The sequence below is a fragment of the Octodon degus genome, unplaced genomic scaffold (assembly GCF_000260255.1).
Source record: "Octodon degus isolate 3935 unplaced genomic scaffold, OctDeg1.0 scaffold00076, whole genome shotgun sequence".
NCBI lineage: Eukaryota > Metazoa > Chordata > Mammalia > Rodentia > Octodontidae > Octodon > Octodon degus.
Window position 1 is genome coordinate 10,587,746 of NW_004524652.1, and position 12,781 is coordinate 10,600,526.

At 59.5% G+C, this 12,781-nt stretch overlaps 1 protein-coding gene across 1 annotated transcript; it reads right to left on the bottom strand.

The window, feature by feature from the left end:
* Positions 1 to 3,835: 3,835 nt before the first annotated feature.
* Positions 3,836 to 12,181, bottom strand: Lhx5 (LIM homeobox 5). Its single transcript, XM_004635943.1, has 5 exons — positions 11,431 to 12,181; positions 9,413 to 9,636; positions 8,475 to 8,752; positions 7,679 to 7,844; positions 3,836 to 4,433 (listed from the first exon to the last, which is right to left on the bottom strand). Exons 1-5 carry the CDS (start codon positions 11,601 to 11,603, stop codon positions 4,066 to 4,068), a joined length of 1,209 nt encoding a protein of 402 aa, XP_004636000.1. The 5' UTR covers positions 11,604 to 12,181; the 3' UTR covers positions 3,836 to 4,065.
* Between the last annotated feature and the right edge of the window lie 600 nt (positions 12,182 to 12,781).

The window sequence follows — 12,781 nt, forward strand, 5'->3', positions numbered from 1 at the left end:
ATCCATCCATCCATCCATCTGTCCATCGGTCCATTCATCTGTCCACCCACCCACCCACCCATCCATTCAGCCATCCATCCATCCATCCATCCATCCATCCATCCATCCATCCATCCATCTGTCCATCCATCCATTCATCTGTCCACCCACCCATCCATCCATCCATCCATCCATCCATCCATCCATCCGTACATACATGTAGTTACTAGTCAAATCCACTGGGCTTTGTCTCGGGCTCAGAAGGAGAAATCTTTTATTTGAAATCTGCCTCTGGCTGGCCACGGTGTCATAGGCCTGTAAAACTAGCAGTCTGGGAGGCCGAGGCAGAAGGATCACAAGTTCAAGGCCATCTCCTGGCAAGTTAGTGACTCAGTGGGGCCTGTCTTGAAGTAAAAATATAAAAATGAGCTGGGATGTCACACATTGTAAAAGTACTGGGATCCATCCCCAATACCACAAAACCAGCCACTCAACTGACCCTGGCTTTCCCAGCCATGTTCCTGAGCAGCTTGCTTTGTCCCTAGGTCCTTAGGAAGGATTGCAGTATCCCATGGCAGGGCCCCTCCTCTTTCCTCCCATCGCACGCGAGGTGGGGTTTCTTCGGCCCAGAGGCCCTGGGCCCAGCAGGCTCTTGGGAGTTGCAAGAAGCTTCTGGGGTGCACTGGAACCAAGCTGGCCTTTTCCTGTTGTCACTGTTCAACCAGCTGGAGTGCATTCGATGAGGACTGAGCCCCGGACCTCACTCTCCACCGCTCCTGAGGTCATGAGCCCATTTCACAGTAGTACAAACTGAGACTCAGGAAGGTAACCAGCCTCCAGGTCCCTAGCCTACATTATTTTATGGGGGTCTCAGAGCCTCTGCTCGGCCTCCCTCCCACAGCCACCCTCAGAGAGCTTGCGGGGTCCCATTATTTAAGCACCCCTGGTGCGCGGCCACCTATCCTGCTCTGGGCTTCTGTAGACTGAAGCTGTGGGGTTCTGCAAGGCCCCTCACCTATGTGGGGTCTGAGCAAAGACTGGTGTGTGGGCCGTGTGTGTCCCCAGGGCTGTGGGTCCCCTGTGCCCGTCGTCTGGTGTGGGCAGCACTACACATGTTCTCATGCTCCTGTCCCTGTGGCTGGTGTGTGCACATGTGTGCAACTGCGGACCTGTCACACCTTCTGCTTGCTGCTTTGGTGTGTGCATGGATCCGCATGGACAAGCGTGCACTGCATACCTCATGTCTGACTGGTGTGTGCACAGTGGGGGTACAGTGAGTGGGCCTTATGTGGGTGGGGCGGGGGTGTGGTCCTAAATGGGGGGCATCATCCTACACATTTGCCACCCCTTCCCCTCTTCCTGTGCCTCTCCTCCTCACCCCTCCCATCCTTCCTCCATCACCTCCTCTGTCAACCTGTCACGGCCTGTTTTGGGGTCACTGAGGGGTGAATCCACCTATTCCCAGCTTCCATCCTGTATGTGTCACACTCAGGCAAAAGTTCTCCACACACACCCAGGGGAAGCTGGGATGGGGTCCACCTGGGATAGTCTCCTGTGGTCACCGGAATCCATTGCAGCCAAGATGCCAAGTGTAAGACCCCCTCCTCTCCTCCCACCACGTGGACACGCATCAGGACTCTGAGCTCCCAGTCGGGAGATCTTGAGCAAATCCCTTAACCTCTGCGAGTGCCCCATGGGACAAATGATACTTTCCCTGGACCAGGGGGCAAAGATCCAGCTACAAGGGTGTTTACTCCAGCGTGGCTGCACATGGAGAAGACCTGGAACTGAACTTAAACATTCAACAATAGAATTGTCCAAAAAGAAAAAGGCAAACAAGGAGGGGACACCCGCTCAGGGGGCTGTGAGCAATGACTACAGAGGGTGACGTAGCTCTCACCGGATCAGCTCAGCTCCAGAGGCTGCAAGGCTGCGGAGGGAGGCATGGTGGGCAGCCACGCACCGTGCACAGAGCTTGCGCCCCGCTTTCCAAATGCAAAAGAAAACAGGAGGAAAAAGAGTCCAGAAGCAAAAGCACCACAGTGCTTGACATTCTGCAGGATGACATTTCTTCCTTTTGTTTGTCTGAAATTTCTATAATTTCCACAGTGAGCAAGGAGCGCCAGCCCTGATGGAAACAAATGTGGTGTAAGTAAAAGAACAGAGCAGAAAGGAAAGGAAAAGAAAGCAAAGCTGCCTTGTGTTATCTTGCTGAGGCTGCCTGGCAGGTGCCATCCCTGGCACCCTGCAGCACTGCCCCCCCCCCGCCCTTCCCACCCCTCCCCCACCATCTCCTGCTAGAAATGGGCCAAGGTGCCATGCCCTGAGCCCAAGCCCGGGAACCAGAGCTCCAGAGGTCATTTTCATTTGTTCTGTTTGCTTTTCTAACTCTGCAGAGCTGAGCTAGTGGGGAATTTAGGACCCCTCCCTTCCAGCCCCACTCATCCATGCGAGGAGACTGAGTGGGGCTGAGGGACTTGTTCTTCGGCGGTGCCCCTGGCCCTCTTTTCTGCCCCGCCTTCACCTAACCACACCAGCATGCTCTGCCTGAGAATGGAGCGCACAGCAGCCTTCTCCCCAGGGGGGACCCTTCTGTCCTAATCTAGCTTTGCAGATAACCAGCACCAGCCTGTGTCCCCGCTCCTTTTCTTTCTGCCTTTTGTTTTGTTTTGAGCACCTGGAATGACCTGGGCTATAGAGAATTGAAGCTGGAATCTCTTCCCCCTAGTAGCAAGGGTGCTCTCCCACCCTCTTTTACATTTTTTATCCTAAGAGAGGGTTTCACTAACTTGCCTACACTGGTCTCAAGCTTCGGATCCTCTTGCCTCAGCCTACCTAGTAGCTGGGATTAGATGTGTATGCCACAGTGCCTGGTTGCTAATTTTTTTTCTTTAATATACTAGATAGATCACAAATTCATGCATTCATCAAGCATTCTGAAGGCCTCCTGAGTGCTGGGCAGGCTTGTGTCCCACTAAAGCATAAGATAACTCTGTGCCTGTCTCACAGGAACTGTGAGTGGCCGGAAGGGGCCCACACTGGCAAGAGGAGAGAGCTCCATTGGGTCTCAAAGACAAAGGCAGAGAGAAGACAGATTTCACCCACTCTATCAACATAGGGCCCAGAAAAAAAGAAAATCACACAGTGCTGAGGGAAAAAAGAATTTTTTTTATTAATCTTTCTTTTTAAAAAATGTTGATTTTTTTGTTTTTCTTGTTTTTTAGATTTTTGTAGGTAAACCTCTTTCTGCCTCCCCTCCCGCACTCTGCCCACCCGCCTCTTAAAAATATAAAAATGTTCAGCCCCAGATAACTAGAGTACAATAAATAAACAGTAAACACAAAAACATACTTTATTTGTTTTCTTCTTTATACAAAATAAGGAAACTAGAAGCGTTCAACTTCCAAAAAAGTATAATATTGTACACCCTGACGGCCCAGCCTCCAGGCCCCCGGGCAGGGAAGGCGCCTGGCCCAGGGGCAGAATAGAGTGGGAAGTGTTCCAGTCCGGCCTGGACCCTGGGCTCGGAAGAAAATGCGAGTAAGAGGGAGAAGCCGGCTTCCCAGAAAAGCTGACCTTGAGCCCAAGACTGGCCACCAGGGGGCGCCAGCTCGCAGGTGGATCCTCCCCCAATTCCCTCTCCTCCATCTTCGCTTTCTGGCTGATGCTTCCCTCATCTTTTGCTTCCAATCTATTTTTTTTAGTCATTTTTTTTTTTTAAAGATGGGGAAAGCAGAGCGAGAAATAAGGTTACAAAACACCACTCGGATCGCAGAGAGGGGAAAAACATCTCCAGCCTTCCGCCCCGACCCTTAGTCCGGAGGTGGAGGTGGTGGGTGAGGGTCGGGCGCATGGCATCTCTGCACCCTCCAGAATATCGACTTTGGTCCCAAGAAATTGCTCCCGGCTGCGAGAGGGGAGCACGGGCCGGGAAAGAACGGGGTTGGGTCCCCCACACCCAGCCAAGGAGCAGCTGTCGGTTGGGTGCGGACCCGAGAGAGAACCCCTGAGGGCGCTCCCTCGCCCCCACCGAGTCCGCGTCGGGCGTTTTGGTTTGGGAGGCCGCAGGGGGCGCCCGCCTCGGCCTTACCACACGGCCGTCTCGTTGAGCTCGGGGTTGGGGTGCGACAGGGCCCCGCTGTAGGCGCCGGAGCCGCTCATGGGGAAAGGCGGGCTAGGGCCGCCACCGAACACCTCGCCGGGCATGGGGTGCAGCGCGCCGGGCAGGGGCTCAGGGCTCGGCGTGTCGGGGTGTGAGATCATGTCGGTGAAACGCGGGTTCTCAGCGGCGTGCGGCCCGGCCAGCGGCGGCTCCAGGGCGCCCAGCGGCGTTGAGCCAGGCCCGGAGGCGGCCAGGAAGCTGGAGTCGGCCGGGGACTGAGCCTGCGATGGAGGCCCGTGCGCCGCGAAGAAGTCGTAGTTGCCTCCGGCCGCGTAGTAGTCGCCCTGGTACTCTGCGGGAAGGAAGGGGAACACGGGCCGTGAGGCGCGGGGACTGAGGGGCATCCGCGGGGGCCCGGAGCGGCCTGGTTCAGGGACCAACGTCGATGCGTCTAGGGGCGCGCGGGCGGGGAGGGCGACACTGACCCGGGAGAGGGGCCTGTGCGACCCTGCAGATGGCGAGGCCAGAGCAGACCCCGAGAGAGCGGGGAGAGGACAATGGGCCGCACGGAGGGCTGAGGGCTCTGCCGGGAGAGGTGTGCAGACCACAAGGGACACACAGAAGACGAGTCCCGACTTCAAAACACAGGCTTCCAGGAAGGAGAGGTGGTGGCGTCTCCGAGGTGACGGTGGACGTGGAGACCCCGGCAGGACACGCGGTGGGCAGGGAGAGGCCGGCAGACCCAGCGTGAGCGCGGGCGAGGAGGAGCCTGCGCGCAGCGGGAGCCGCGGGAAAAAGGAGGAGAAAGGAACGTGGAGATGGGAAAGCACAGCAGAGACGCAAGAGCCGGGATCGGAGACCTAGTGAAATGGCCGAGGAGACGCGAAAAAGATGAGATTGCCGCGACAGAGACCCGCGAAAACTCCACGGTGGATGGAGTGAGAAAGGGTCTGGAGAGACAGATGGCGCAGAGACCCCAGACCGCGGGAGGACAGAGGAGTTCAGGGGTGGCCCTCTAGAGGCTCGGGGCGGGAAGCGGAGCCGTCGGACATCCGGCAGAGCGCGGAGGGGCCGCGGCGCGGAGGCCTGGACTGGGGCAGCCTGAGGCTGAGGGGCTGCGGGTTTGGGCTCTGGGCTCACGACTTGGACGCCTCGGCGCCCTCCTCCTGCCCTGCGCCCCGAGGCCCTGCGCCACGGCCTGGAAACGGGGAGCTGAGCCCCAGAAACTTGGAAGACAGAGAGTAGGACACGCCCCCCGCGGCGCTAGGGCAGAGGCTTGACCTTCGCTGCCCTGGGATGGGTTGGCAAGATACCTGCTTGGGGCATGCAGCCCTTTCGAGAAGCCGGTAACCGCTTAGGGCGCTTTCCTCGGTAAGAAACTGGGTGTACATTCTCCACAGATCTAGGGAGTGCGGGCTCCAGGTCACACGGCCAACCCCCGCCACAAATCGCTTCCGCACCACCCTCTGTTCTCTTCCCTGGCCTCTCCTTGAGGTCTGGCGGGACCAACTGATTCCCCCACGCAGGGCAGCCTCCAGGGTCCGGCAGGACACCCTTGGAGCGGTCCCTTGAAGTCCACGGCGGCGACAACGACCCGCTTTGCCCGGCGGGAAAACCAGCTCATGCTAGCGCCAGTCTCTTCCACACACCCTCTGCCCCGACTTGGCTGGGGTCTCGGTCAGGGCTGAGTTTTGCGTCCCTTTTCTTCTCCACCCCCCCCCAACTGTCTAAATGCCGGTCTGCAGGCGCGGCTTGGACTCAGTTTAGGTAACAGATAAAACGGCCCCCAATGACTTAAACAAAACACATGGATTCCATTCTCCCCAGACGTGAAGGAGAAGCTTGAGAGACGAGAATTTGGGGCCCCAAAGGGTAAGGGTTGGGGCTACCGGGGACCAAGGCGAGCCTGCAAGCCAGTGCAGGCCGAGGCTGGGCGCCGTGCGCGCCGCCTCCGCCCATATGGCGGCCGGGCCGGAGGTAATTGGAACAAACGCCGTCTGAAAGGGGCACAAAAGCCGCAGCTGGGGCTTTGTCCGCGCTCCCACGGGGAGCCGCCGGCCCCGGCGCCCGGCCCCTTTCTCGCCCGCTGCCGGTCGCCACTGCCAGGATCTCCCAGTGCGGATTAGGCGGGGCCTCTTTTCTGGGGGGCTGGGGGTTCGCCCCCCAAATTCCGGGGAAAATGGGACCGGGGGGTGCCTCCCTCCTCGCGCAGCAGGAGCGTGGGGACAGTGCACGGCAGGTTCGGTGCAAGGCTGCCAGGTCCTCCCGGAAACGTTGGTTAATTACCCGGGCGGGAAAATTCCGGCCAACGCCGCCCCACCGTCCTGCTGCTCTGGGCCTAATCTGTGGGGAAGGAGGCCAGGCTAGGCAGGGAGTGGGTGAGGGGCGGCCCAAGCCTGGACCGTCCAGGCTGAGAGTGTGAGGCTCCCTAACCTGGCTCTGTCACTACAGGGAACAATTTCCCGCGTTGGCACACCTTCTAGGGGCCCAGGTTTGGTCCCCAGAGGCAAGAGGGCAGTCACAGGTTTTCCACCCTCCCAGCTGGAGGGGTCTGCACACCTGGCCACGCCCTCTTCTTCCCCTGACTGTCCCTGAGTCCTTTGGAAGTTGGCCTCTCTCCCTGGGTTGGCAGCCCTGAGGGGGAAACGAGCCCCACGGAATGCTGCTGTTCCTTGGGGCAGGCCTTCCTGAGGACCCTCCAAATTGAGACACTCGGAAGTCAAAAGGTGGAAGTGCTTCCTTGGGCCCACTGCTCCAGGATGGTGAGCCAGGGATTCTGGGCGCTGGCAAGGGCCTAACAAATCAGGATGCTGGGCCTGGGTGCACATCCAGAGTGAGGAATATGAGGGTTGGGGAGAGAAAGGAGAACAGGGGATGACAAGGTAGAGAGCCTAAAAACCAACCACCGCACCGCCTCTTTGCCAACCCAGGCACGCAGGGTTCTGAAGATAGGAAGTGGATGTTTGGGTGCAAGGAGCCTGCACAAACCCCTGCATTACTGGAGCGGCAGATTGGGCTCAAGGCGACCTCGGCTTCAGCTCTGAGCAGCCTTGGTCGCTGGCTAAGCAGGAAGTATAGCTTTCGAAGGTAGCCTAGCAAGCAGGTAGCCTGCGGCGGTCCAAACTTCGTCAATCCCAGAACCCTGAGAATGGTTCCAGCTTTTGCTGGGTACACCAGGCGCAGGGACATGGACAGCCACAATGCTTGTCCGAGGGTAGTGGAGGGCAAGGCAGGGGCAGGGCCCTGGGACGTTTACCTTTCTGGCTGTGTCAGTGAGGCAGGGATGTGGGGGTAGGGAGTGGGATGTAGCTGTGTATGGCTGTTTCTAATCGTGCCTCTCCATGTGCATCCTCAAAGACTAAATGCAAGCGGGCATGCCCAGGTGGCATCTGTCTGTGCTTTTGTGCCCGGGGTGGATCTGCATGGGCATGATGCGTGCTCAAGTGTGTCCTTGATTGTATATGTCCATGTGAGTGGGAGAGGGTGAAACGTGGCCCAGGGTATTGGAAAGCGGGCAGAGGCTGGGTCCTCTGAGCCTTAGGCCACCTGGAGCAGCGATGGTGAGGGGAGGAGCCGCATGCCTTGGGGGCGTCTTACCTCCGTAGTAGGTGTATGGGGTGGTCCCCAACATCTCAGACTCATCCAAGCGACCGCCCAGCGGACGCATGCGCCGCGGACTTCGGAAGAAGGCATGTCTCCGCGCGCCCAGCGCGCTCAGCTGTTTCATGCGGCGCTCTTTGGACCGTCGGTTCTGAAACCATACCTGGGACAGAGGAGGGGGGCAGTGAGTTCGGGTCGGTGTGCCTCTGCGCCCCACCCGCACTGCCCCTGAGGGGTCCTAAAGCCTCTGACACATCAGGTCTTCCCCAAGGTGGTGGCCGGGCCGGATTAGGCTGGGAGGGATGGAGGGGCCCTCGGCGAACCAGCCAAGGGTGAAGGATTTCGAGGACCCGTGGGGTGACTCATAAAGACCTGGGCTTCCTGGGCCTGGGTTTGTCCGCTGCCTGACGGCTTTATAAAGGCTTCCCGCCTGGCAAGGCTCCTGCCTCAGCTCTGCAGCCAGCAGGCTGGGACCTCGCCTCTTTCTTTGCTTGGAAGACGGGAGGGAAGGAGGGGTCCTGGACCCCAGAAAGGCTTAAAACTTTCGTGGAACAAGGCGGAAGCCAGAATTCAGAGGCAAAGTGGCCCTGCCCAGAATGACACAGCCAGAGGATAGCAGGGCCCGGCGAACTCGCAGTTACTAGTTCCCCATGTTTGGCGGGGCGGGTGTCCAGCTGTCCTTGGCCTGGGGCGCGCGGCTGTGCCCTGCCAGAAGCCCGCGCCTTCTCAGGCCAGTGGACTGTAGGCTCCCGGGCCTGGCCACGGCGAGGAGGGTGTGGCGCCCCAAGCGCACCTGAATAACCCGCATGTTGAGGCCGGTCTCCTGCGCCAGCTGCTCGCGGATGTGGCGCGTGGGCTTGGGCGTGGCGGCGAAGGCGGCCTTGAGCGTCTCCAGCTGCTTGGCTTTGATGGTGGTGCGCGGGCCGCGCCGCTTGGTGCCCGAGCTCTGCTCCTCGTTTTCGTTATTGGCCGTCTCCTTGTCCGATGAGGTCGAGTTGTCGGTCTCCTTGGGGTCGTCCTGCAGCGGGTCCTGGAGGTCCGGGGACAAACTGCGGTCCGTACAGGAGGACACTGCGGGCGGACAGGTTAGGAAGGGGAGAGCGGCGTCAGCGGCGTCCGACCCCTGTCCAACTCGGTGGCCGGTTACAGCCGGTCCAGGCTTCCCCTAACGCGGCTGGGTTCCCTCCCAAACCTGCGACGGCCCCTCCCCCAGGGGCCCGGCGCCCGCCCACTCTCCCTCCAGGCGGGGACGGCCTTTGAAGCGACCCAGCTTCAACCCTCTCAGCACCCGCAGGGGAGCTGGGTTGGGGATGGGGGGGGTGTGGGCCAGCCTCGGGAGAACCGCCTTCTTGGAGAGGGGACAGTGGGGCCTACAGATGTCCCCCCCCTTTCGCCTGTTCCCTTTTCTCTTTCCTCCAAATCGCAGTTCACCTAGAAATTACCAGGACCTCAAATGACACAGAAGAATAAATCGAGCAGGTCTAAATTAGAGGGGGAGGACCCCTTGGGAAAGGCTCTTGAATTGGGGGGCACACAGGGCGCAGGAATCCGATTTGCTCTGTGGTGGGTTCCAAACCTTCTCTTTTTCCTTGCTTCAAATCCCCTCTCCTTGCCCAAGAACTTCCTGCCAGGGTATCTGGGCCATCAACCCTGAGCCTCCCTCCGACGGGACCGGGCAGGAAGGAAGCGGAGAGCGGCAGGCTGGAAGCCCGGCGACAGACGCGGGCGTACCTGAGTTGAGGCTGCCTTCTTTGAGGCTCGAGGAGCTCAGGTAGTCATCCTTACACACGAACTTGTTCTCGTCGATGACGTACAGCTCCTCGCCGGTAGACAGCTGCTTGTTGCACACCATGCAGGTGAAGCAGTTGAGGTGGAAGACTTTGCTCCGGGCTTTGCGTACCAGGTCGCTGGGTGAGATGCCTTGCGCACAGCCAGCGCACTTAGTGCCGAAGCGTCTGTGGACACAGGCGCCGTCGCTGCGAGGTGGACCCTGAGCCCAGTCCTCTCCAGCGCGCCCCCCTTGAATTCTGCCCTCAGCAGCCAGAACAGAAGAGGGACAAATGTCTGGGGCTCTTCTTGGGATGGGGACTGCCCTGCTTCTAGTGGGTTGGTTCTCACACTACTGGACTGCCTACGGGGTGAACTTCAGCACCTCTCCCCCACCCCCCAGGGCTGGAAGCCAGGCAGGTTGGGTTTGGACCACTTCTGGGCTTTTCCTCCTGCATCCTTCCTGTTTGCTGGGGCCCAGGGAGGGCCCATCTGCTTAGCTGCTGGGCCCAGCAATGGGGTGGAGAAGCCCCCAGCTCCTGGACTGGGCATGAGCAAGGAAGGAACCTTCCACCTATTCCCAGCACTAAGAAGGAGCCTTTCTGGTCTCCAGTGTGGGACCATCCAGCCAGGAGCTGTGGACAGCAGGGCCTCAGGAAGACAGGCTGTAGGAACTGGGGCTGAGCTGTACCCTATCCCCCAAACCTGGCCCTGACAGACAGTGGAAAAGTGTGAGCAGAAGGCTCCCCAATCCCTGTACAGCCAGGGCTTGGGGTCACTCCAGGTCCTGTTCCCTCCTTTGAGGTCTAATTCCTATCCTTTCTCCTTCTGGCTCAAGGAGAACCTGCCTCCCCCAGAAGGAGTGTGCAGACCCCGAAGGAGAATGCTGAGGTGCAGGTGGTAGGGGAAAGAAGAGGGCTCAGGACCCTGAGGGGACCCCACATCTCCTCACACCCATGTCTCTAAACAGGGTGAATTTGGGTGACATTGATGTAGTGAGGGCATTAGGAGCCATAAGTCACTTTTGGCCTTATCCGGCAGTGTAATTGGCCATATGCACCTTATCAAAAATCATTAGGCTCTTTGCAAGCACCACCACATTAGGGGCGCCAGGCCTCCGAGCCAGGGGTTTACACATGTAAAGGCGCGGCTGACATTTTCTCCTATTCAAATGCCCTGGTGCTGGGCCGGTGGGCTGCTTTCCTCTGCGGGGTGGATCATGCCCCCCCTTCCTGCCCTCAGCGCCCGCCCAGAATTTGCAGTGACAAAGTCGGCCCTGGGTGCCTGGTGGAAGCAGACAGGGCTAAAGTGTTGAGAGCCTCTTGGGCTTCCGGGCTGACCCTGGGCTTTCCTAGGTGGGGAAACTGAGGCTCGGGGGATGGTGTGCCCTGGCCTGCTTGACAGGCAGGAGGATTGGGGGTAGGTGACACAGTCAGGGCTAGATCTCAAAGATCTCCAAGGGTTCCCCGCCTCCGATGTGGGCTTTCAGAGGGGGAGAAAAATGTTTAAGGATCTGGGGTGAGATGCGGGAAGGGGGAGGTTCCCTCTCCCTGCACCTGGGCCCCCTCTGCAGCTGGGAAGTTTCCTTGTGTTCAGGAGGGCACCCCTAGGCTCAGGAATCCTGCTCTGGAGGAGAAACCTCCAGTTACCCTGAACTCCAGGGAAAATCTTGCCTCCTTCAGAGCAGGGCTTGAAGCTTTGGTCCGGGTTTGCAGCCGTGGCGAGCAGCCTTCCTCCCCTGCTCCACCGCCCCTCGGAGCTTCCTCAGGGTGAAGGTGAGGCCGAAAAGCATCGTCCTTCCTCCTCCGCCTGGGCTCAGGCCCTTTGCGGGTCGGAAGAGCAGAGGAGGAGAGAGGGCTACCTTAGTTCCAGCTAAGCGCTGGAGCTCAGGAGGCTGGGACGGATTTCCTGGTCTCTTCCCCGCGCCCTGGAGACGCGCGGGCAGGGCAGGCTCGCGGGCAGCAGTGCGCTCGGCCTCTTACCTGAAGAAGTCATTTTTGCAGTAGAGCTTGCCCTCGCGCGAGAAGCACTTCTCCGAGAGGTTGGTTTTGCACTCGCAACACTGGACACATTTGATGTGCCACGCGCGGTCCAACACGTTCAGCAGAAAGCGGTCGAGGATGGGCCGCTCACAACCGGCACAGTGCACCATCATAGCCGCGCGCCCCGGCGGCCCGGCCGCCTCGCCTCCCTCTGGGCCCCTGGCCCTTGGGCCTCCTGGTCCTGCCGCTGCTCTCTGCCTCTGGGCTCTGCCGCCGCCACCGCCGCCACGGGGCGAGTCCCGTCCAGAGCAAGACTCAGCTGGTCAAGTCCTCGGACGATCTCTGGCCTGGAGCTGTGCTGCCCAGAGTGGAATGGGGGGTGGCGGCATTCACAACCTCTTGCCAAGAGTCGCGCGCCACGGCGTTCGTTCTGGGCTCCCGCAGGTGTCTCCGATGGCTGCTGGCCTCTGCACTGCCGAGCGCCTTTCCCCGGTGGCGAGGCGCCGGCACTTTCCCCCACTTTCAAGCGGTCCGGATCCTCATCTTTGTCTGGCCGCCGCCTAATTCGCGCATCCTTATTCAGATTTGGTGACGTGGCGCGGCACGTAGGGGGCCCGGCGGCCAATGGGCGCGCCGTAGCCATGGCAACCTCTTAAATTTATAGCATATCTAAATTGGCTACAGCGTTGCGGTCCGGACAGAGCAAAAAAAACAAGGCATCAGTATTGTTGAGTATTAGCTTGTGCCTGGTCCGGGGGCTGAGTAAGTATTTACTTTTCAGTTTGGGGCTAGGGTGGGGGTCTGGCGATCTAGAAACCACATCTTTTCCTCTCTTCAAATATTTTGGGCCAAGGTTCCAAGGCCTAGTCAGAGAGGCACCCCCCCCCCCACTCCCTTTGCCATCCTTGGAAGTTGCAGAAGTTTCCCAACGCCCGGAGTGCGCTTGTGTCTATCTCCTCCTTCCCCGCTGGCTCCCCAAGATCGGATTTCTGCAGGCTGGTGCTTGTGGAGCCCCACGCTGGAGCGGCGACTCTGGGGTCGAGGTTTCCCAGGTCCCTAGCTTCTATTGTCATACACAGAGCCGGGGTCCAGCCAGGCCTTTCTCATGGAGAGGCTGGAGGCTTTGGTTAGTTTCACTGCCTGGCCGCAGGGCCAAGGCCCAGCCTAAGCTGGGGAGGAGGTTTCAGTGGGTCTGGCCCAAGACTCCGGAGTTTCTGGCCTGTGACTGAGCTCACCAGGCTCTGGGAAAGCAGTGGGAACGGGGGAGGTCTACCTTGGACCGGTCTGCCTGCAGCTATTGGGACAAGGCCCTTGCTGTCTCTCCTTTCCTGGCCACCCATTCCAGCTGGTC

Bases quoted from the DNA above. Each gene is read 5' to 3' on its own strand.
- Lhx5 (XM_004635943.1), bottom strand. From the start codon at position 11,603: ATGATGGTGCACTGTGCCGGTTGTGAGCGGCCCATCCTCGACCGCTTT. The intron at 8,753-9,412 runs GTACGCCCGCGT...GTCCGCCCGCAG, and splicing joins AGAAGGCAGCCTCAACTCAG to TGTCCTCCTGTACGGACCGC. The intron at 7,845-8,474 runs GTGCGCTTGGGG...CCTCTGTCCCAG, and splicing joins TCAACATGCGGGTTATTCAG to GTATGGTTTCAGAACCGACG.